The following is a 15,499-nucleotide window of genomic DNA, read 5'->3' as shown; positions in this document are numbered from 1 at the left end:
TATTGACCAGGACACTGGGGATAACTCCTCTGCTCTTTTTCAAAATAGTGCCTTGGGATCTTTTATGTCCATCTGAGAGGGGAAATGGGGCCTCGGTTTAACATCTCATCTGAAAGATGACACCCTCAACACTGCAGCACTCCACCAGTATTGCACTGGAGTGTCAGCCTAGATTTTTGAGCTCAAGTATCTGGAGAGGGACTTGAACCCACAACATTATGACTCAGAAGCAAAAGTGCTACCAAATGAGCCATGATTAGCACTATTGGAGGTGCTGTCCTTCAGATGAGAGGTTAAACCAAGGCCCCATTTGCCCTCTTAGGTGGATGTAAAAGATCCCATGGCATTATTCGAAGAAAAGCAGGGGAGTTATCCCTGGTGTCCTGGCCAATATTTAGCCCTCAATCAACATCACTAAAACAAATTATCTGGTCATGATCACTTGCTGTTGTGAGAGCTTGCAGTGTGCAAACTGGATGCCACGTTTCTTACAGTACAACAGTGACTACTGTTCAAAAGTACTACATTGGCTGTAAAGTGCTTTGGGACGTACTGAGGTCATGAAAAGTGCTACATAATGTAAGTCTTTCTTTAGGGTCTATAAGTGACTCATTAATACCTGATGTACTGGTGCAGTAGGTTTGCCAACTCTGGTTGGAGGCATTCCTGGAGGTTTGATCACATGATCTTCTGACCATGTGACATCAGGTCACATGACTTCTACAAATGTTATTGCATTTATCTTATAAAGGTTGGGTCCCATGTCGTGATAATCTTTATTTGTGGTTTCGCGTCAGCAGTTGTGTTAGAAGTTCCAAGAATCAGGAGGCCAAGAGCAAACGAAGAGGGGAAATGGAGGGCAGGAAAAATGGGAAACCATTCTCTCCCTCCAGCCCCTAGTCACTATCTCCCCCCCAGCCTCGCCCAACCTCCTTCTATCCCCAACTCTTGCGCCCTCTCGCGTTTTGATGCAAAATATTTAATATATCTCTGCCATACTTTCATCCTCTACAACAAATTCCATCCGTCAATACAAAACCGTGCTTGATGGCACTGAGATTTAAATTTATTATGTCGTACTCAATGCACCAGGATGCATAACTGAAAGCACTTGTGCATTTAATCATGTTTATTATCACAGCTTTTAACAAACTGGAGTACAGGGCAAGAATAATTAGTCTTTTTCTCCTCCTAAAATTTTCAATACATTTACTTTAAGAAACATCTGGCCAGTTTATCCTGTTTTCAGGTGTGTTAGGTCAACATGCAACAAATTCCTTCAACCCCTGACCCTCCCAAAAATCATATGCTTCTATGTAAATTTTCCTGCATAACGATACCCTTGACAAGGAAATAAATGACCTGTATTATGTTAGTGAGCAGCACAATTAACCTGTTTATGCTAAGTCATATAACCCTGCTCAATCTTTGAAATATCCATTTTCAATAGGGAAATTTATCTTACAAAAGTAAAATACTGCGGATGCTGAAATCTGAAATAAAAACAGAAAAATGCTGGAAATACAGTTCATGCAGCATCTGTGGAGTGAGAAACAGAGTTAACGCTTCAGGTCGATAATCCTTCGTCAGAAATGTATCTTGTTGAGCAGCTTCACCTCGGATAAAATAAAGAATGACTGCTGACTGGTAAATGGTTGATGGTTTCTCCATCCCCCATCACCACTGCCTATTCCAGTACCACTGTGTTAACATAAGAATGCGAGCTGAAGTTTCTTTTATAAAAATGCCTGTGTGATTTTTCTTTTGGTCTAGGCGCTCTGAGGCTGTGAGACTGCTGCCACCAGCTCAATGCACAGCAGGAACTGAACCCTGCATTTCCCTACTTTATATGGTTGAGTACTAATACTAGACAGAGCCCAGACCCATTGACCCATCAGAAGGATCGCCACATACAACCCACAAAAATGTTAGACTTTGATGGAGTTTCAGCCAGCACCACGGGTAATCTGGTAAAAGGTTAGTGATCTGCTTGAAAGCTGTTGGCTTTTTGGAAAACCCCAAATGGCTCACTCATGTCCCACAGGGAAGGGAGCCTGCCACACTAGGGAAGGAGCTACCAACTGCTGGAGGCTGCATTTGGGGTAGGGGTTGTGTGCAAAATATGGCTGAGTGTCTGCCTGACCATCTTCACTCTCAATCACTCATGTTCTCCCCCCAATCTCTATCTAGCACTTTTCACAACCAGGATATCAGCACAGGAAGTCAATGGGAATGAAAGTCTGGAGAAATGTATAACGGGCGGCTGAATCAATATCGTCCATTTTACACTATCCCCATAGTCAAGGTGTGTAAGAAAGAAAGACATATTATAATAAAGATTTATATAGCACCTTTCATGACCACTGGATGTCTCAAAGTGCTTTACAGCCAATGAAATACTTTTGGAGTGTAGTCACTGTAGTAATGTAGGCAGCCAATTTGCACACAAGGAAGTTCCCACAAATAGCAATGTGATAATGACAAGATAATCTTTTTTTGTTATGTTGATTGAAAGATAAATATTGGCCAGGACCACTGCTTTTCTTTGAAATAGTGCCATGGGATCTTTTACAAGCACTTGAGAGAGCATTGCACTGGGGTGCCGTCTTTCAGATGTGATGTTAATGCTCTCTCAGGTGCTCGTAAAAGATCCTATGGCACTATTTCGAAGAGCAGCACTGCACTGGAGTGTCAGCCTAGATTTTTTTGTGCTTAGGACCCTGGAGTGGGACTTGAATCCACAACCTTCTGATTCAGAGGCAAGAGTACTACCCACTGAGCCACAGCTGACACTCTGATTAGCAGTCATTTTCTCACTTTCTAACTTTCAGACAAACATCGCCTCTTTAAAATAATGCTCAGTATCAATTTTACCTCAAGCTTTTGAAAAATTTTAAGTTGGTTCTTGGCACACTGGCTAGCACACTGACTGATGTTAAATCCCTGCCTGTCATTTTAACTAATTCTTGTTCAGCTTCTCATGGAATAAGTGACAAATTAATATGAATACTGAGGAATTTATGCAGACACGGTGATTAGCATATTGTGATTTAAACTGAGCCTGAGTAGTGACTGCTTAAAATTAACCATGTTTTGAGATTCTCTGCAATCCCTTTGCGTGTTGCCTGGCTTGATGGAAATAAACACAATGCAGTTGTTCTTGGCAAAGGTAGACTTGCCTGTAGGGACAATCGTAGTACAAGTGACTGAAGCCATTTGTCTTCTAAATTACTTTGATGCAGCTGCTGTGAAATAAGTAACCAAAGTTCGAACTGTTGATCGGCAACATTCTTCAATGTCCCGTTGTAATAACGCTGCAAATGGACAAAATACAAGCTCAGCAAGTTACTCCACTGAGGATCTCTGAGATGTACAGATAGGGAAGGTGGTCTGTGCTGGGTTACTTGAATATTCGGCAGTAGTTGCGATACTGTAATAATCACAAGTTGTTGTTGTAATTAGCCTTAGCATGGAATTAATGAAAGGGAAAATGAGTCTGGTTTGACATTGCTTATGGCTTTTATTGACCACAAGAAGTGGACATTGACTGAAAATTGCATCAGGGTTAGCTACGACATGGTTGGATGGGCTGCCAACAATGACTTGCGTGACAATGGAGCGGTCCAGACCCTGCAAATCTGTTCCATAGCCAAGGAGTATGTAAAAATAAATAGTAAATTTAGTAACTAAAATGAGTGAAATACTGAGACAGGGAATTAGAATCATAGAATAGATACAGCACAGGAGGCGGCCATTTGGCCTGTGCCGGCTCTCTGCAAGAGCATTTCAGTTAGTCCCACTTCCGTGCACTTTCCCTGTAGCCCTGCAAATTTTTTTCCTTCAGGTACTTATCCAATTCTCTTTTGAAAGCCATTATTGAGTCTGTCTCCACCACTCTTTCAGACAGTGCATTCCAGATCCTAGCTACACATGGTGTAAAAAAGTTTCCCCTCATGTCACATTTGATTCTTTTGCCAATCACCTTAAATCTGTGTCTTCTGGTTCTTGACCCTTCTGCCAATGGGAAGTTTCTCTCTATCTACTCTGTCCAGACACATCATGATCTTGAACACCTCTATCAAATCTCTTCTCAACTTTCTCTGCTCCAAGGAGAACAACCCCAGCTTCTCTGGTCTATCCACATAATTGAAGTACCTCACCCCTGGAACCATTCTTGTAAATCTTTTCTGCACCCTTTCTAAGGTCTTCATGTCCTTCCTAAAGTATGATGCCCAGAATTGGACACAATAGTCCAGTTGAGGCTGAACCAGTGTTTTATAAAGGCTCATCATAACTTCCTTGCTTTTATACTCTATTCCTTTCTTTATGAAGCCTAGGATCCCGTATGCTTTTTTTAAACCGCTTTCTCAACCAGCCCTGCCACCTTCAACGATTTGTGCACATAAACCCACAGGTCTTTGTTCATACACCCACTTTAGGATTGTACCCTTTAGTTTATATTGCCTCTCCTCATTCTTCCTACCAAAATGTATCACTTTGCACTGTTCTACATTAAATTTCATCTGCCATGTGTCCGCCCATTTCACCAGCCTGTCTATGTACTCTTGAAGTCCTCACTGTTCACTATACTTCTAAATGTTGTATCATCTGTAAATTTTGAAATTGTGCCCTGTACACCCAAGTCCAAGTCATTAATATATATCAAAAGCAGTGGACCTAGTACTGTCCCCTGGGGAACACCACGGGATACCTTCTTCCAGTCTGAAAAACAACCGTTCACCACTACTCTCTGTTTCCTGTCACTTAGCCAATTTCATATCCATGCTGTCACTGTCCATTTTATTCCACGGGCTTCAACTTTGCTGGCAAGCCTATTATGTGGTACTTTATCAAGCGCCTTTTGGAAGTCCATGTACACATCAACCGCATTACCCTCATCAACCTGTTACCTCATCAAAAAACTGGATCAAGTTAGTAAAACATGATTTGCCTTTAACAAATCTATGCTGGCTTTGCTTAATTAATCCACACTTGTCCAAGTGATTGTTAATTTTGTCCCCATTTCTGAAAGCTTCCCCCACTACCGAAGTTAAACTGATTCTCCCTAGCCTCACTTCTGTATGAGTCGGGTTCCCAAAGGTATGCGAGACATCTCCGCGGGCTACGTGGGAGAAATTGTCTAATGGTGGATTTTATTTATTTATTGCATTTTTACAATATGCTACTCAAAGCTTTAAAACTGTGGGAATTTGATACAGAAATATATATTTATATATGCAGCGAGTATCTCATCTCCAGACTCCCCAAAGCCTTTCCACCATCTACATAGCAGAAGTCAGGAGTGTGATGGAATGAGTGCAGCTCCAACAACACTCAAGAAGCTTGACAAAATCAAAGACAAAGCAGCCTGCTTAATTGCCACCCTATCCACCACTTTAAGCATTCACTTTCTCCACCACCGGTGCACTGTGGCTAGTGTGTACCATGTACAAGATGCACTGCAGCAACTCACCACAGCATTCTGACTTGGAAATATATCGCTGTTCCTTCATCGTTGCTGTGTCAAAATCCTGGAACTCCCTCCCTAACAGCACTGTTGGAGTACCTTCACCATACGGACTGCAATAGTTCAAGCAGGCGGCTCATCAGCACCTTCTCAAGGACAATTGAGGATGGACAATAAATGCTGGCCTTGCCAGCAATGCCCACATCCCATGAACGAATAAAAAAAAAAGTATTTAAAAGACTTCAAAATGTATCAATGAGAACACAGATGCAGGAGAAGATTACGTATAGAGCCCTTAGTACAGACCCCTCACCTCCAATCACTGTACACTAAGTTGTATCTAGGTATCATAATTTGTACATTTTGTATAATGCTTGGGCATTAAAGAGTTAAAATATTAATCTTGTGTGCTAGTAGGGATACGCAGGCAGCTGGTAGATCTGGAAGGGAGTACGCAGTAAGTAAAGTTTGGGAACCTCTGGTATAAGTAAAACTCAATTTTATCTGAATCAAACTGCTGTACCATCATTGCCCACTTGAGGGTAGCTGTGAGCACAGATTATGGTAGCAACTGATAGCAATGCAATGATGAATTAAGCCATCCTTGTTGAAGACAAATTAAGTTAGTAAGAATTGCCATTGCATTGAAATTGAAAGCAACACAAACTCAGTGCAAATCTAAGTATACAAATGCAGTTGAAATAAATACAGAGGATGGAAATCTAGAGTGAGCTGGCCCACAAGAACATTTGAGAAGGATAACCGAGATGATTTCAGATATTGGATCACCGAAGAGAGGCTAAGGAGATATATTTTCTGAGAAAATACATCAAGGAAATACATTATTATGGCTTTCAAAATGAAGATTTTGTGCAAAAACAGGATAGACAAATCAGAGGCTGTGGTTGGGGTGAATCCACATGATTAAAGTGTATGTTAGAAATTGGCACATTGAGGCTAGTGTGAGGCCTTGCACAAGGATACCCAGAAAATATTTGCATTTAAGACACTGACTTGTGAAATAAACCATCATCTAGGCTCCTACAACTGGAACATCCAACAGTGAATCAGATCCATTCTCAATCAACTAGCAGACAGATAGGCGCGAGTGCACGTGTGTGTGTGCGCGCGCGTGCGAGCAACAGGATAACATGAAAAATGTTCAGGCCAGGTCATGAAACAGGCCCTGGATGGCAGTGAGCAGCACAACCGTTTCTCATTTCTATGTTTTTATGGTTTTATTATATCACATTATTATACTATTGAATATAGTACCATACATTTGTAAGAGTCAACATTTTTGGAATAAGTTTATTAAAAGAAATTGCACAAATCAAGTCATATCTGTCCATCAATATAATTACATAACTGCATTTGTATGTACAGAGTCTAATAAGAGAGGGGGAATGGGAAAGTGACAAGATAAAATGCAGTAAAGAATTAAACTTTCAAACTATTTAACTTGTACTTCTTATTCTCATGATCAAAGCCAACAGTAAGCTAGTTCTACAGTATATATAGACTTATTGGTCTGTAGTCCTGTGCTACATAAATATATTTAAAGATCTGGATCCAGCTCGGATGGGCTTATGGCTGTTTCTTTTCACTTGCCATCTGGTCGGGAGGGACCATGGTGTATCTCTGGTGTGTACGTCAGAAGCACTATCATTACCCAGAAGTGTAGCAGCACCTAAGAGTAACAAAATCTTTTAGTTAAACACATACATGGAATTTCTGGTAGGAACATATACACTGTGACCAAATTTCTCTTGTGATGCTGAGGGGGGCATTTGACTGCTGCCAGCATCAGATAACTGAATTCTTGAGGAAAGACTTGTAAAAAACTTAAGCTATTCAACCTTGAAAGGAGGCGATTAAGACTGGCGCACACAGAAGCATTCAAAGTATAAATAGGATAGAAAAGGTAGATCAGAACCACTATTTCAAGCTAAACTGCAACAGTAGGAAAATGGGGCACAGGTTGTAAATAGCGAAGAGAAAATTAGGATTTACATAAGAACATAAGAATTAGGAACAGGAGTAGGCCATCTAGCCCCTCGAGCCTGCTCCGCCATTCAACAAGATCATGGCTGATCTGGCCGTGGACTCAGCTCCACTTACCCGCCCGCTCCCCATAACCCTTAATTCCCTTATTGGTTAAAAATCTATCTATCTGTGATTTGAATACATTCAATGAGCTAGCCTCAACTGCTTCCCTGGGCAGAGAATTCCACAGATTCACAACCCTCTGGGAGAAGAAATTCCTTCTCAACTCGGTTTTAAATTGGCTCCCCCGTATTTTGAGGCTGTGCCCCCTAGTTCTAGTCTCCCCAACCAGTGGAAACAACCTCTCTGCCTCTATCTTGTCTATCCCTTTCATTATTTTAAATGTTTCTATAAGATCACCCCTCATCCTTCTGAACTCCAACGAGTAAAGACCCAGTCCAATCAATCTATCATCATAAGGTAACCCCCTCATCTCCGGAATCAGCCTAGTGAATCATCTCTATACCCCCTTCCAAATCTAGTATATCCTTCCTTAAGTAAGGTGACCAAAACTGCACGCAGTACTCCAGGTGCAGCCTCACCAATACCCTATACAGTTGCAGCAGGACCTCCCTGCTTTTGTACTCCATCCCTCTCGCAATGAAGGCCAACATTCCATTCGCCTTCCTGATTACCTGCTGCACCTGCAAACTAACTTTTTGGGATTCATGCACAAGGACTCCCAGGTCCCTCTGCACCGCAGCATGTTGTAATTTCTCCCCATTCAAATAATATTCCCTTTTACTGTTTTTTTTCCCCTCAAGGTGGATGACCTCACATTTTCCGACATTGTATTCCATCTGCCAAACCTTAGCCCATTCGCTTAACCTATCTAAATCTCTTTGCAGCCTCTCTGTGTCCTCTACACAACCCGCTTTCCCACTAATCTTTGTGTCATCTGCAAATTTTGTTACACTACACTCTGTCCCCTCTTCCAAGTCATCTATGTATTTTGTAAACAGTTGTGGTCCCAGCACCTATCCTTGTGACACACCACTAACCACCGATTTCCAACCCGAAAAGGACCCATTTATCACGACTCTCTGCTTTCTGTTAGCCAGCCAATTCTCTATCCATGCTAATACATTTCCTCTGACTCTGCGTACCTTTATCTTCTGCAGTAACCTTTTGGGTGGCACCTTATCGAATGCCTTTTGGAAATCTAAATACACCACATCCATCGGTAAACCTCTATCCACCATGCTCGTTATATCCTCAAAGAATTCCAGTAAATTAAACATGATTTTCCCCTTCATGAATCCATGTTGCGTCTGCTTGATTGCACTATTCCTATCTAGATGTCCCGCTATTTTTTCCTTAATGATAGCTTCAAGCATTTTCCCCACTACAGATGTTAAACTAACCGGCCTATAGTTACCTGCCTTTTGTCTGCCCCCTTTTTTAAACAGAGGCTTAGAAACATAGAAAATAGATGCAGTAATAGGCCATTCGGCCCTTCTAGCCTGCACCACCGTTCAATCAGTTCATGGCTGAACATGCAACTTCAGTACCCCATTCCTGCTTTCTCACCATACCCCTTGATCCCCTAGCAGTAAGGACTTCATCTAACTCCTTTTTGAATATATTTAGTGAATTGGCCTCAACAACTTTCTGTAGTAGAGAATTCCACAGGTTCATCACTCTCTGGGTGAAGAGAGGTCCCCTCTCATTCTTCTGAACTCCAGTGAATACAAGCCCAGTTGATCCAGTCTTTCTTGATAGATCAGTCCCGCCATCCCGGGAATCAGTCTGGTGAACCTTCGCTGCACTCCCTCAATAGCAAGAATGTCCTTCCTCAGGTTAGGAGACCAAAACTGTACACAATACTCCAGGGTGTGGCCTCACCAAGGCCCTGTACAACTGTAGCAACACCTCCCTGCCCCTGTACTCAAGTCCCCTCGCTATGAAGGCCAACATGCCATTTCCTTTCTTAACCGCCTGCTGTACCTGCATGCCAACCTTCAATGACTGATGTACCATGACACCCAGGTCTCTTTGCACCTCCCCTTTTCCTAATCTGTCACCATTCAGATAATAGTCTGTCTCTCTGTTTTTACCACCAAAGTGGATAACCTCACATTTATCCACATTATACTTCATCTGCCAGGCATTTGCCCACTCACCTAACCTATCCAAGTCGCTCTGCAGCCTCATAGCATCCTCCTCACAGCTCACACTGCCACCCAACTTAGTGTCATCCGCAAATTTGGAGATACTACATTTAATCCCCTCGTTTAAATCATTAATGTACAGTGTAAACAGCTGGGGCCTCAGCACAGAACCTTGCAGTACCCCACTAGTCACTGCCTGCCATTCTGAAAAGTCCCCATTTACTCCTACTCTTTGCTTCCTGTCTGACAACCAGTTCTCAATCCATGTCAGCACACTACCCCCAATCCCATGTGCTTTAACTTTGCACATTAATCTCTTGTGTGGGACCTTGTCGAAAGCCTTCTGAAAGTCCAAATATACCACATCAACTGGTTCTCCCTTGTCCACTTTACTGGAAACATCCTCAAAAAATTCCAGAAGATTTGTCAAGCATGATTTCCCTTTCACAAATCCATGCTGACTTGGACCTATCATGTCACCTCTTTCCAAATGCACTGCTATGACATCCTTAATAATTGATTCCATCATTTTACCCACTACCGATGTCAGGCTGACCGGTCTATAATTCCGTTTTCTCTCTCCCTCCTTTTTTAAAAAGTGGGGTTACATTGGCTACCCTCCACTCCATAGGAACTGATCCAGAGTCAATGGAATGTTGGAAAATGACTGTCAATGCATCCACTATTTCTAAGGCCACCTCCTTAAGTACTCTGGGATGCAGTCCATCAGGCCCTGGGGATTTATCGGCCTTCAATCCCATCAATTTCCCCAACACAATTTCCCGACTAATAAGGATTTCCCTCAGTTCCTCCTCCTTACTAGACCCTCCGACCCCTTTTATATCCGGAAGGTTGTTAGTGTCCTCCTTAGTGAATACCGAACCAAAGTACTTGTTCAATTGGTCCGCCATTTCTTTGTTCCCAGTTATGACTTCCCCTGATTCTGACTGCAGGGGACCGACGTTTGTCTTTACTAACCTTTTTCTCTTTACATATCTATAGAAACTTTTGCAATCTGTCTTAATGTTCCCTGCAAGCTTCTTCTCGTACTCCATTTTCCCTGCCCTAATCAAAGCCTTTGTCCTCCTCTGCTGAGTTCTAAATTTCTCCCAGTCCCTGGGTTCGCTGCTATTTCTGGCCAATTTGTATGCCACTTCCTTGGCTTTAATACTATACCTGATTTCCCTTGATAGCCACGGTTGAGCCACCTTCCCTTTTTTATTTTTACGCCAGACAGGAATGTACAATTGTTGTAGTTCATCCATGCGGTCTCTAAATGTCTGCCATTGCCCATCCACAGTCAACCCCTTAAGTATCATTCGTCAATCTATCCTAGCCAATTCACGCCTCATACCTTCAAAGTTACCCTTCTTTAAGTTCTGGACCATGGTCTCTGAATTAACTTTCATTCTCCATCCTAATGCAGAATTCCACCATATTATGGTCACTCTTCCCCAAGGTGCCTCGCACAATGAGATTGCTAATTAATCCTCTCTCATGACACAACACCCATTCTAACATGGCCTCCCCCCTAGTTGGTTCCTCGACATATTGGTCTAGAAAACCATCCCTTATGCACTCCAGGAAATCATCCTCCACCGTATTGCTTCCAGTTTGGTTAACCCAATCTATGTGCATATTAAAGTCACCCATTATAACTGCTGCACCTTTATTGCATGCACCCCTAATTTCATGTTTGATGCCCTCCCCAACATCACTACTACTGTTTGGAGGTCTGTACACAACTCCCACTAACGTTTTTTGCCCTTTGGTGTTCTGCAGCTCTACCCATATAGATTCCACATCATCCAAGCTAATGTCCTTCCGAACTATTGCCTTAATCTCCTCTTTAACCAGCAATGCTACCCCACCTCCTTTTCCTTTTATTCTATCCTTCCTGAATGTTGAATACCCCTGGATGTTGAGTTCCCAGCCCTGATCATCCTGGAGCCACGTCTCCGTAATCCCAATCACATCATATTTGTTAACATCTATTTGCAGTTAATTCATCCACCTTATTGCGGATACTCCTTGCATTAAGACACAAAGACTTCAGGCTTGTTTTTTTTAAAACACCCTTTGTCCTTTTAGAATTTTGCTGTACAATGGCCCTTTTTGTTCTTTGCCTTGGGTTTCTCTGCCCTCCACTTTTCCTCATCTCCTTTCTATCTTTTGTTTTTGCCTCCTTTTTGTTTCCCTGCATTGGTTCCCATCCCCCTGCCATATTAGTTTAACTCCTCCCCAACAGCACTAGCAAACACTCCCCCTAGGACATTGGTTCCGGTCTGCCCAGGTGCAGACCGTCCGGTTTGTACTGGTCCCACCTCCCCCAGAACCGGTTCCAATGCCCCAGGAATTTGAATCCCTCCCTGCTGCACCACTGCTCAAGTCACGTATTCATCTGCGCTATCCTGCGATTCCTACTCTGACTAGCACGTGGCACTGGTAGCAATCCCGAGATTACTACTTTTGAGGTCCTACTTTTTAATTTAGCTCCTAGCTCCTTAAATTCGTTTCGTAGGACCTCATCCCTTTTTTTACCTATGTCGTTGGTACCAATGTGCACCACGACAACTGGCTGATCTCCCTCCCTTTTTAGAATGTCCTCCACCCGCTCCGAGACATCCTTGACCCTTGCACCAGGGAGGCAACATACCATCCTGGAGTCTCGGTTGCGGCTGCAGAAACGCCTATCTATTCCTCTTACAATTGAATCCCCTATCACTATCGCTCTCCCACTCTCTTTCCTGCCCTCCTGTGCAACAGAGCCAGCCACGGTGCCATGAACTTGGCTGCTGCTGCCCTCCCCTGATGAGTCATCCCCCTCAACAGTACCCAAAGCAGTGTATCTGTTTTGCAGGGGGATGACCACAGGGGACTCCTGCACTACCTTCCTTGCACTGCTCTTCCTGTTGGTGTTCCATTAGCTGCTTTCCAATCCGCTGGTATCTCCCCAGAGTCCAGAAAATTTTGGTAATTTTCATGAATGCATCTGCTATAACATCCGCCATCTCTTTTAATACCCTGGGATGCATTTCATCAGGACCAGGGGACTTGTCTACCTTGAGTCCCATTAGCCTGTCCAGCACTACCCCCTTATTGATCGTGATTATCTCAAGGTCCTCCCTTCCCACATTCCCGTGACCAGTAATTTTTGGCATGGTTTTTGTGTCTTCTACTGTGAAGACCGAAGCAAAATAATTATTTAAGGTCTCAGCCATTTCTACATTTCCCATTATTAAATCCCCCTTCTCATCTTCTAAGGGACCAACATTTACTTTAGTCACTCTTTTCCGTTTTATATATCGGTAATAGCTTTTACTATCTGTTTTTAGTTTTGCGCAAGTTTACTTTCGTAATCTATCTTTCCTTTCTTTATTGCTTTCTTAGTCATTCTTTGCTGTCGTTTAAAATTTTCCCAATCTTCTAGTTTCCCACTAACCTTGGCCACCTTATACGCATTGGTTTTTAATTTGATACTCTCCTTTATTTCCTTGGTTATCCACGGCTGGTTATCCCTTCTCTTACCGCCCTTCTTTTTCACTGGAATATATTTTTGTTGAGCACTATGAAAGAGCTCCTTAAAAGTCCTCCACTGTTCCTCAATTGTGCCACCGTTTAGTCTGTGTTTCCAGTCTACTTTAGCCAACTCTGCCCTCATCCCACTGTAGTCCCCTTTGTTTAAGCATAGTACGCTCGTTTGAGACACTACTTCCTCACCCTCAATCTGTATTACAAATTCAACCAAAATGTGATCACTCATTCAGAGAGGATCTTTTACTTGGAGATCGTTTATTATTCCTGTCTCATTACACAGGACCAGATCTAAGATAGCTTGCTCCCTTGTAGGTTCTATAACATACTGTTCTAAGCAACAATCCCGTATGCATTCTATGAATTCCTCCTCCAGGCTACCCCATGCGATTTGATTTGACCAATCGATATGTAGGTTAAAATCCCCCATGATAACTGCCGTTCCTTTTTCACATGCCTCCATTATTCCCTTATTGTCCGCCCCACCGTGAAGTTATTATTTGGGGGCCTATAAACTACGCCCACCAATGACTTTTTCCCCTTACTATCTCTAATCTCCACCCATAATGATTCAACACTTTGTTCATTAGAGCCAATATCATCTCTCACAACTGCCTTGATATCATCCTTTATTAACAGAGCTACCTCACCTCCTTTCCCTTCTTGTCTATCTTTCCGAATTGTCAGATACCCTTGTAGATTATAATAGCCTTGTTGGCTCCCTAAGCGCAGGTCTTGCGTTGCTGGCTGCAAACCAAATATGAAACTGCTGGGATTCACCAAGACCAGCAGCCCTGAAGACCGGATAAAATGGGAATTCCTGACAGTCACAGTTAGTGAGCCCCGGCAGTTTTACATTTGGCGTGTAGCCAGCTGCACATGACCCGTGCAAGAGAACCTCAGCATCACTCGTGCAATATAAAAGCGTTTTGTAATTCTATAGAGATGCTTTTTATATCTCGATTTTGAAACTATGTGAGCACATTGCACAAAGTATGCTTTGCAAAAAAGACTGTCAACTGGATGAAAGATGGTCTAGCACACAGCACTGAAAGCGCATACACAATTGAGGAACAGCTTTATACCACGATCAGGGGTTGACTGTGGATGGGCGATAGCCTTAGCAATGTGAAATGGGCCTTAGCGATGTATTTAGTCGTGCAAGGCTGGCGTCCATAGCAACGGCCGTTCTGCGCATGTGTGTTTCTTTTTTCAGGCAAAGAACTTTCCCCACGGGGTTTGACAGAACAGGGGACCTGGTCCCCATCAATAACATTATAGAACCTTTCTTTTATTCTAGCCCCTGTTGCTTTAGAAAATAAAATCTATCAGCCAACTGGGGTGAACTCCATTTCCATTTCCTTCCTCATGGGATGACATACCCTAGTTCTGCTTCTATTTGTACTGTGGACCAGAGGGGGAAAAAAATCCATGATTAATATTAAACCTGACATTACAGCAATGTACTTGTTTGTAACTTTTCTCATTTTATTCTCCCATCTCTATTGTGCAGCATGTGTTTAGTGATCAATACTGGTTGAGAAATTACAGCCCCACTATAAATCACTATAAATGCCCTTAATTTGTCCTCAACAAATACAAATGTGATTAGATGATTGGCAAGAGTCAAAAAGGCCCTTAAATTCACTCACAAATTGCTTCTCCTGACAGCCTTTTATTACAGCTCCTCCTCGTAGTGCCGAGTTATTGCAGCTTTTCTTCAGTGACATTTTCGGCCAGCGATCATTTGGGCAAAATGCCGAAATTAGCGCTCGGCGATAAACTGGGCCATAATCGGGCGCAAGTTTCCATTGTAAGCACTATTCATGGCCTTGCACGATGACGACGACATTTAAAAAAAAAAATAGGCCGGGCGATGCAGCTCATTCATGTATGTAACAGGAAATTAGGGGTGCATGCAATAAAGGGGCAGCAGTTATAATGGGTGCCTTTAATATGCACATAGATTGGGCTAGCCAAACTGGAAGCAATACGGTGGAGGAGGATTTCCTGGAGTGCATAAGGGATGGTTTTCTAGACTAATATGTCGAGGAACCAACTAGGGGGGAGGCCATCTTAGACTGGGTGTTGTGTAATGAGAGAGGATTAATTAGCAATCTCATTGTGCGAGGCCCCTTGGGGAAGAGTGACCAAAATATGGTGGAATTCTGCATTAGGATGGAGAATGAAACAGTTAATTCAGAGACCATGGTCCAGAACTTAAAGAAGGGTAACTTTGAAGGTATGAGGCGTGAATTGGCTAGGATAGATTGGCGAATGATACTTAAGGGGTTGACTGTGGATGGGCAATGGCAGACATTTAGAGACCGCATGGATGAAT

General features: G+C 42.7%; 1 protein-coding gene across 3 annotated transcripts in view; it reads right to left on the bottom strand.

Moving 5' to 3' along the window:
• Positions 1-6,764: 6,764 nt before the first annotated feature.
• Positions 6,765-15,499, bottom strand: part of golga5 (golgin A5) — a 42,547-nt gene continuing 33,812 nt past the window's right edge. For all 3 annotated transcript variants that reach the window (XM_070879502.1, XM_070879501.1, XM_070879503.1), the window contains one exon: positions 6,765-7,157. In XM_070879502.1, coding sequence (XP_070735603.1) covers positions 7,071-7,157 — 87 coding nt within the window. In that variant the 3' untranslated portion in view covers positions 6,765-7,070. The remainder of the gene's footprint in view (positions 7,158-15,499) is intronic.

Source organism: Pristiophorus japonicus, chromosome 4, assembly GCF_044704955.1.
Source record: "Pristiophorus japonicus isolate sPriJap1 chromosome 4, sPriJap1.hap1, whole genome shotgun sequence".
NCBI lineage: Eukaryota > Metazoa > Chordata > Chondrichthyes > Pristiophoridae > Pristiophorus > Pristiophorus japonicus.
Note: the sequence above shows the minus strand (reverse complement) of the source record. Positions and strands in the feature narration are given on the sequence as shown.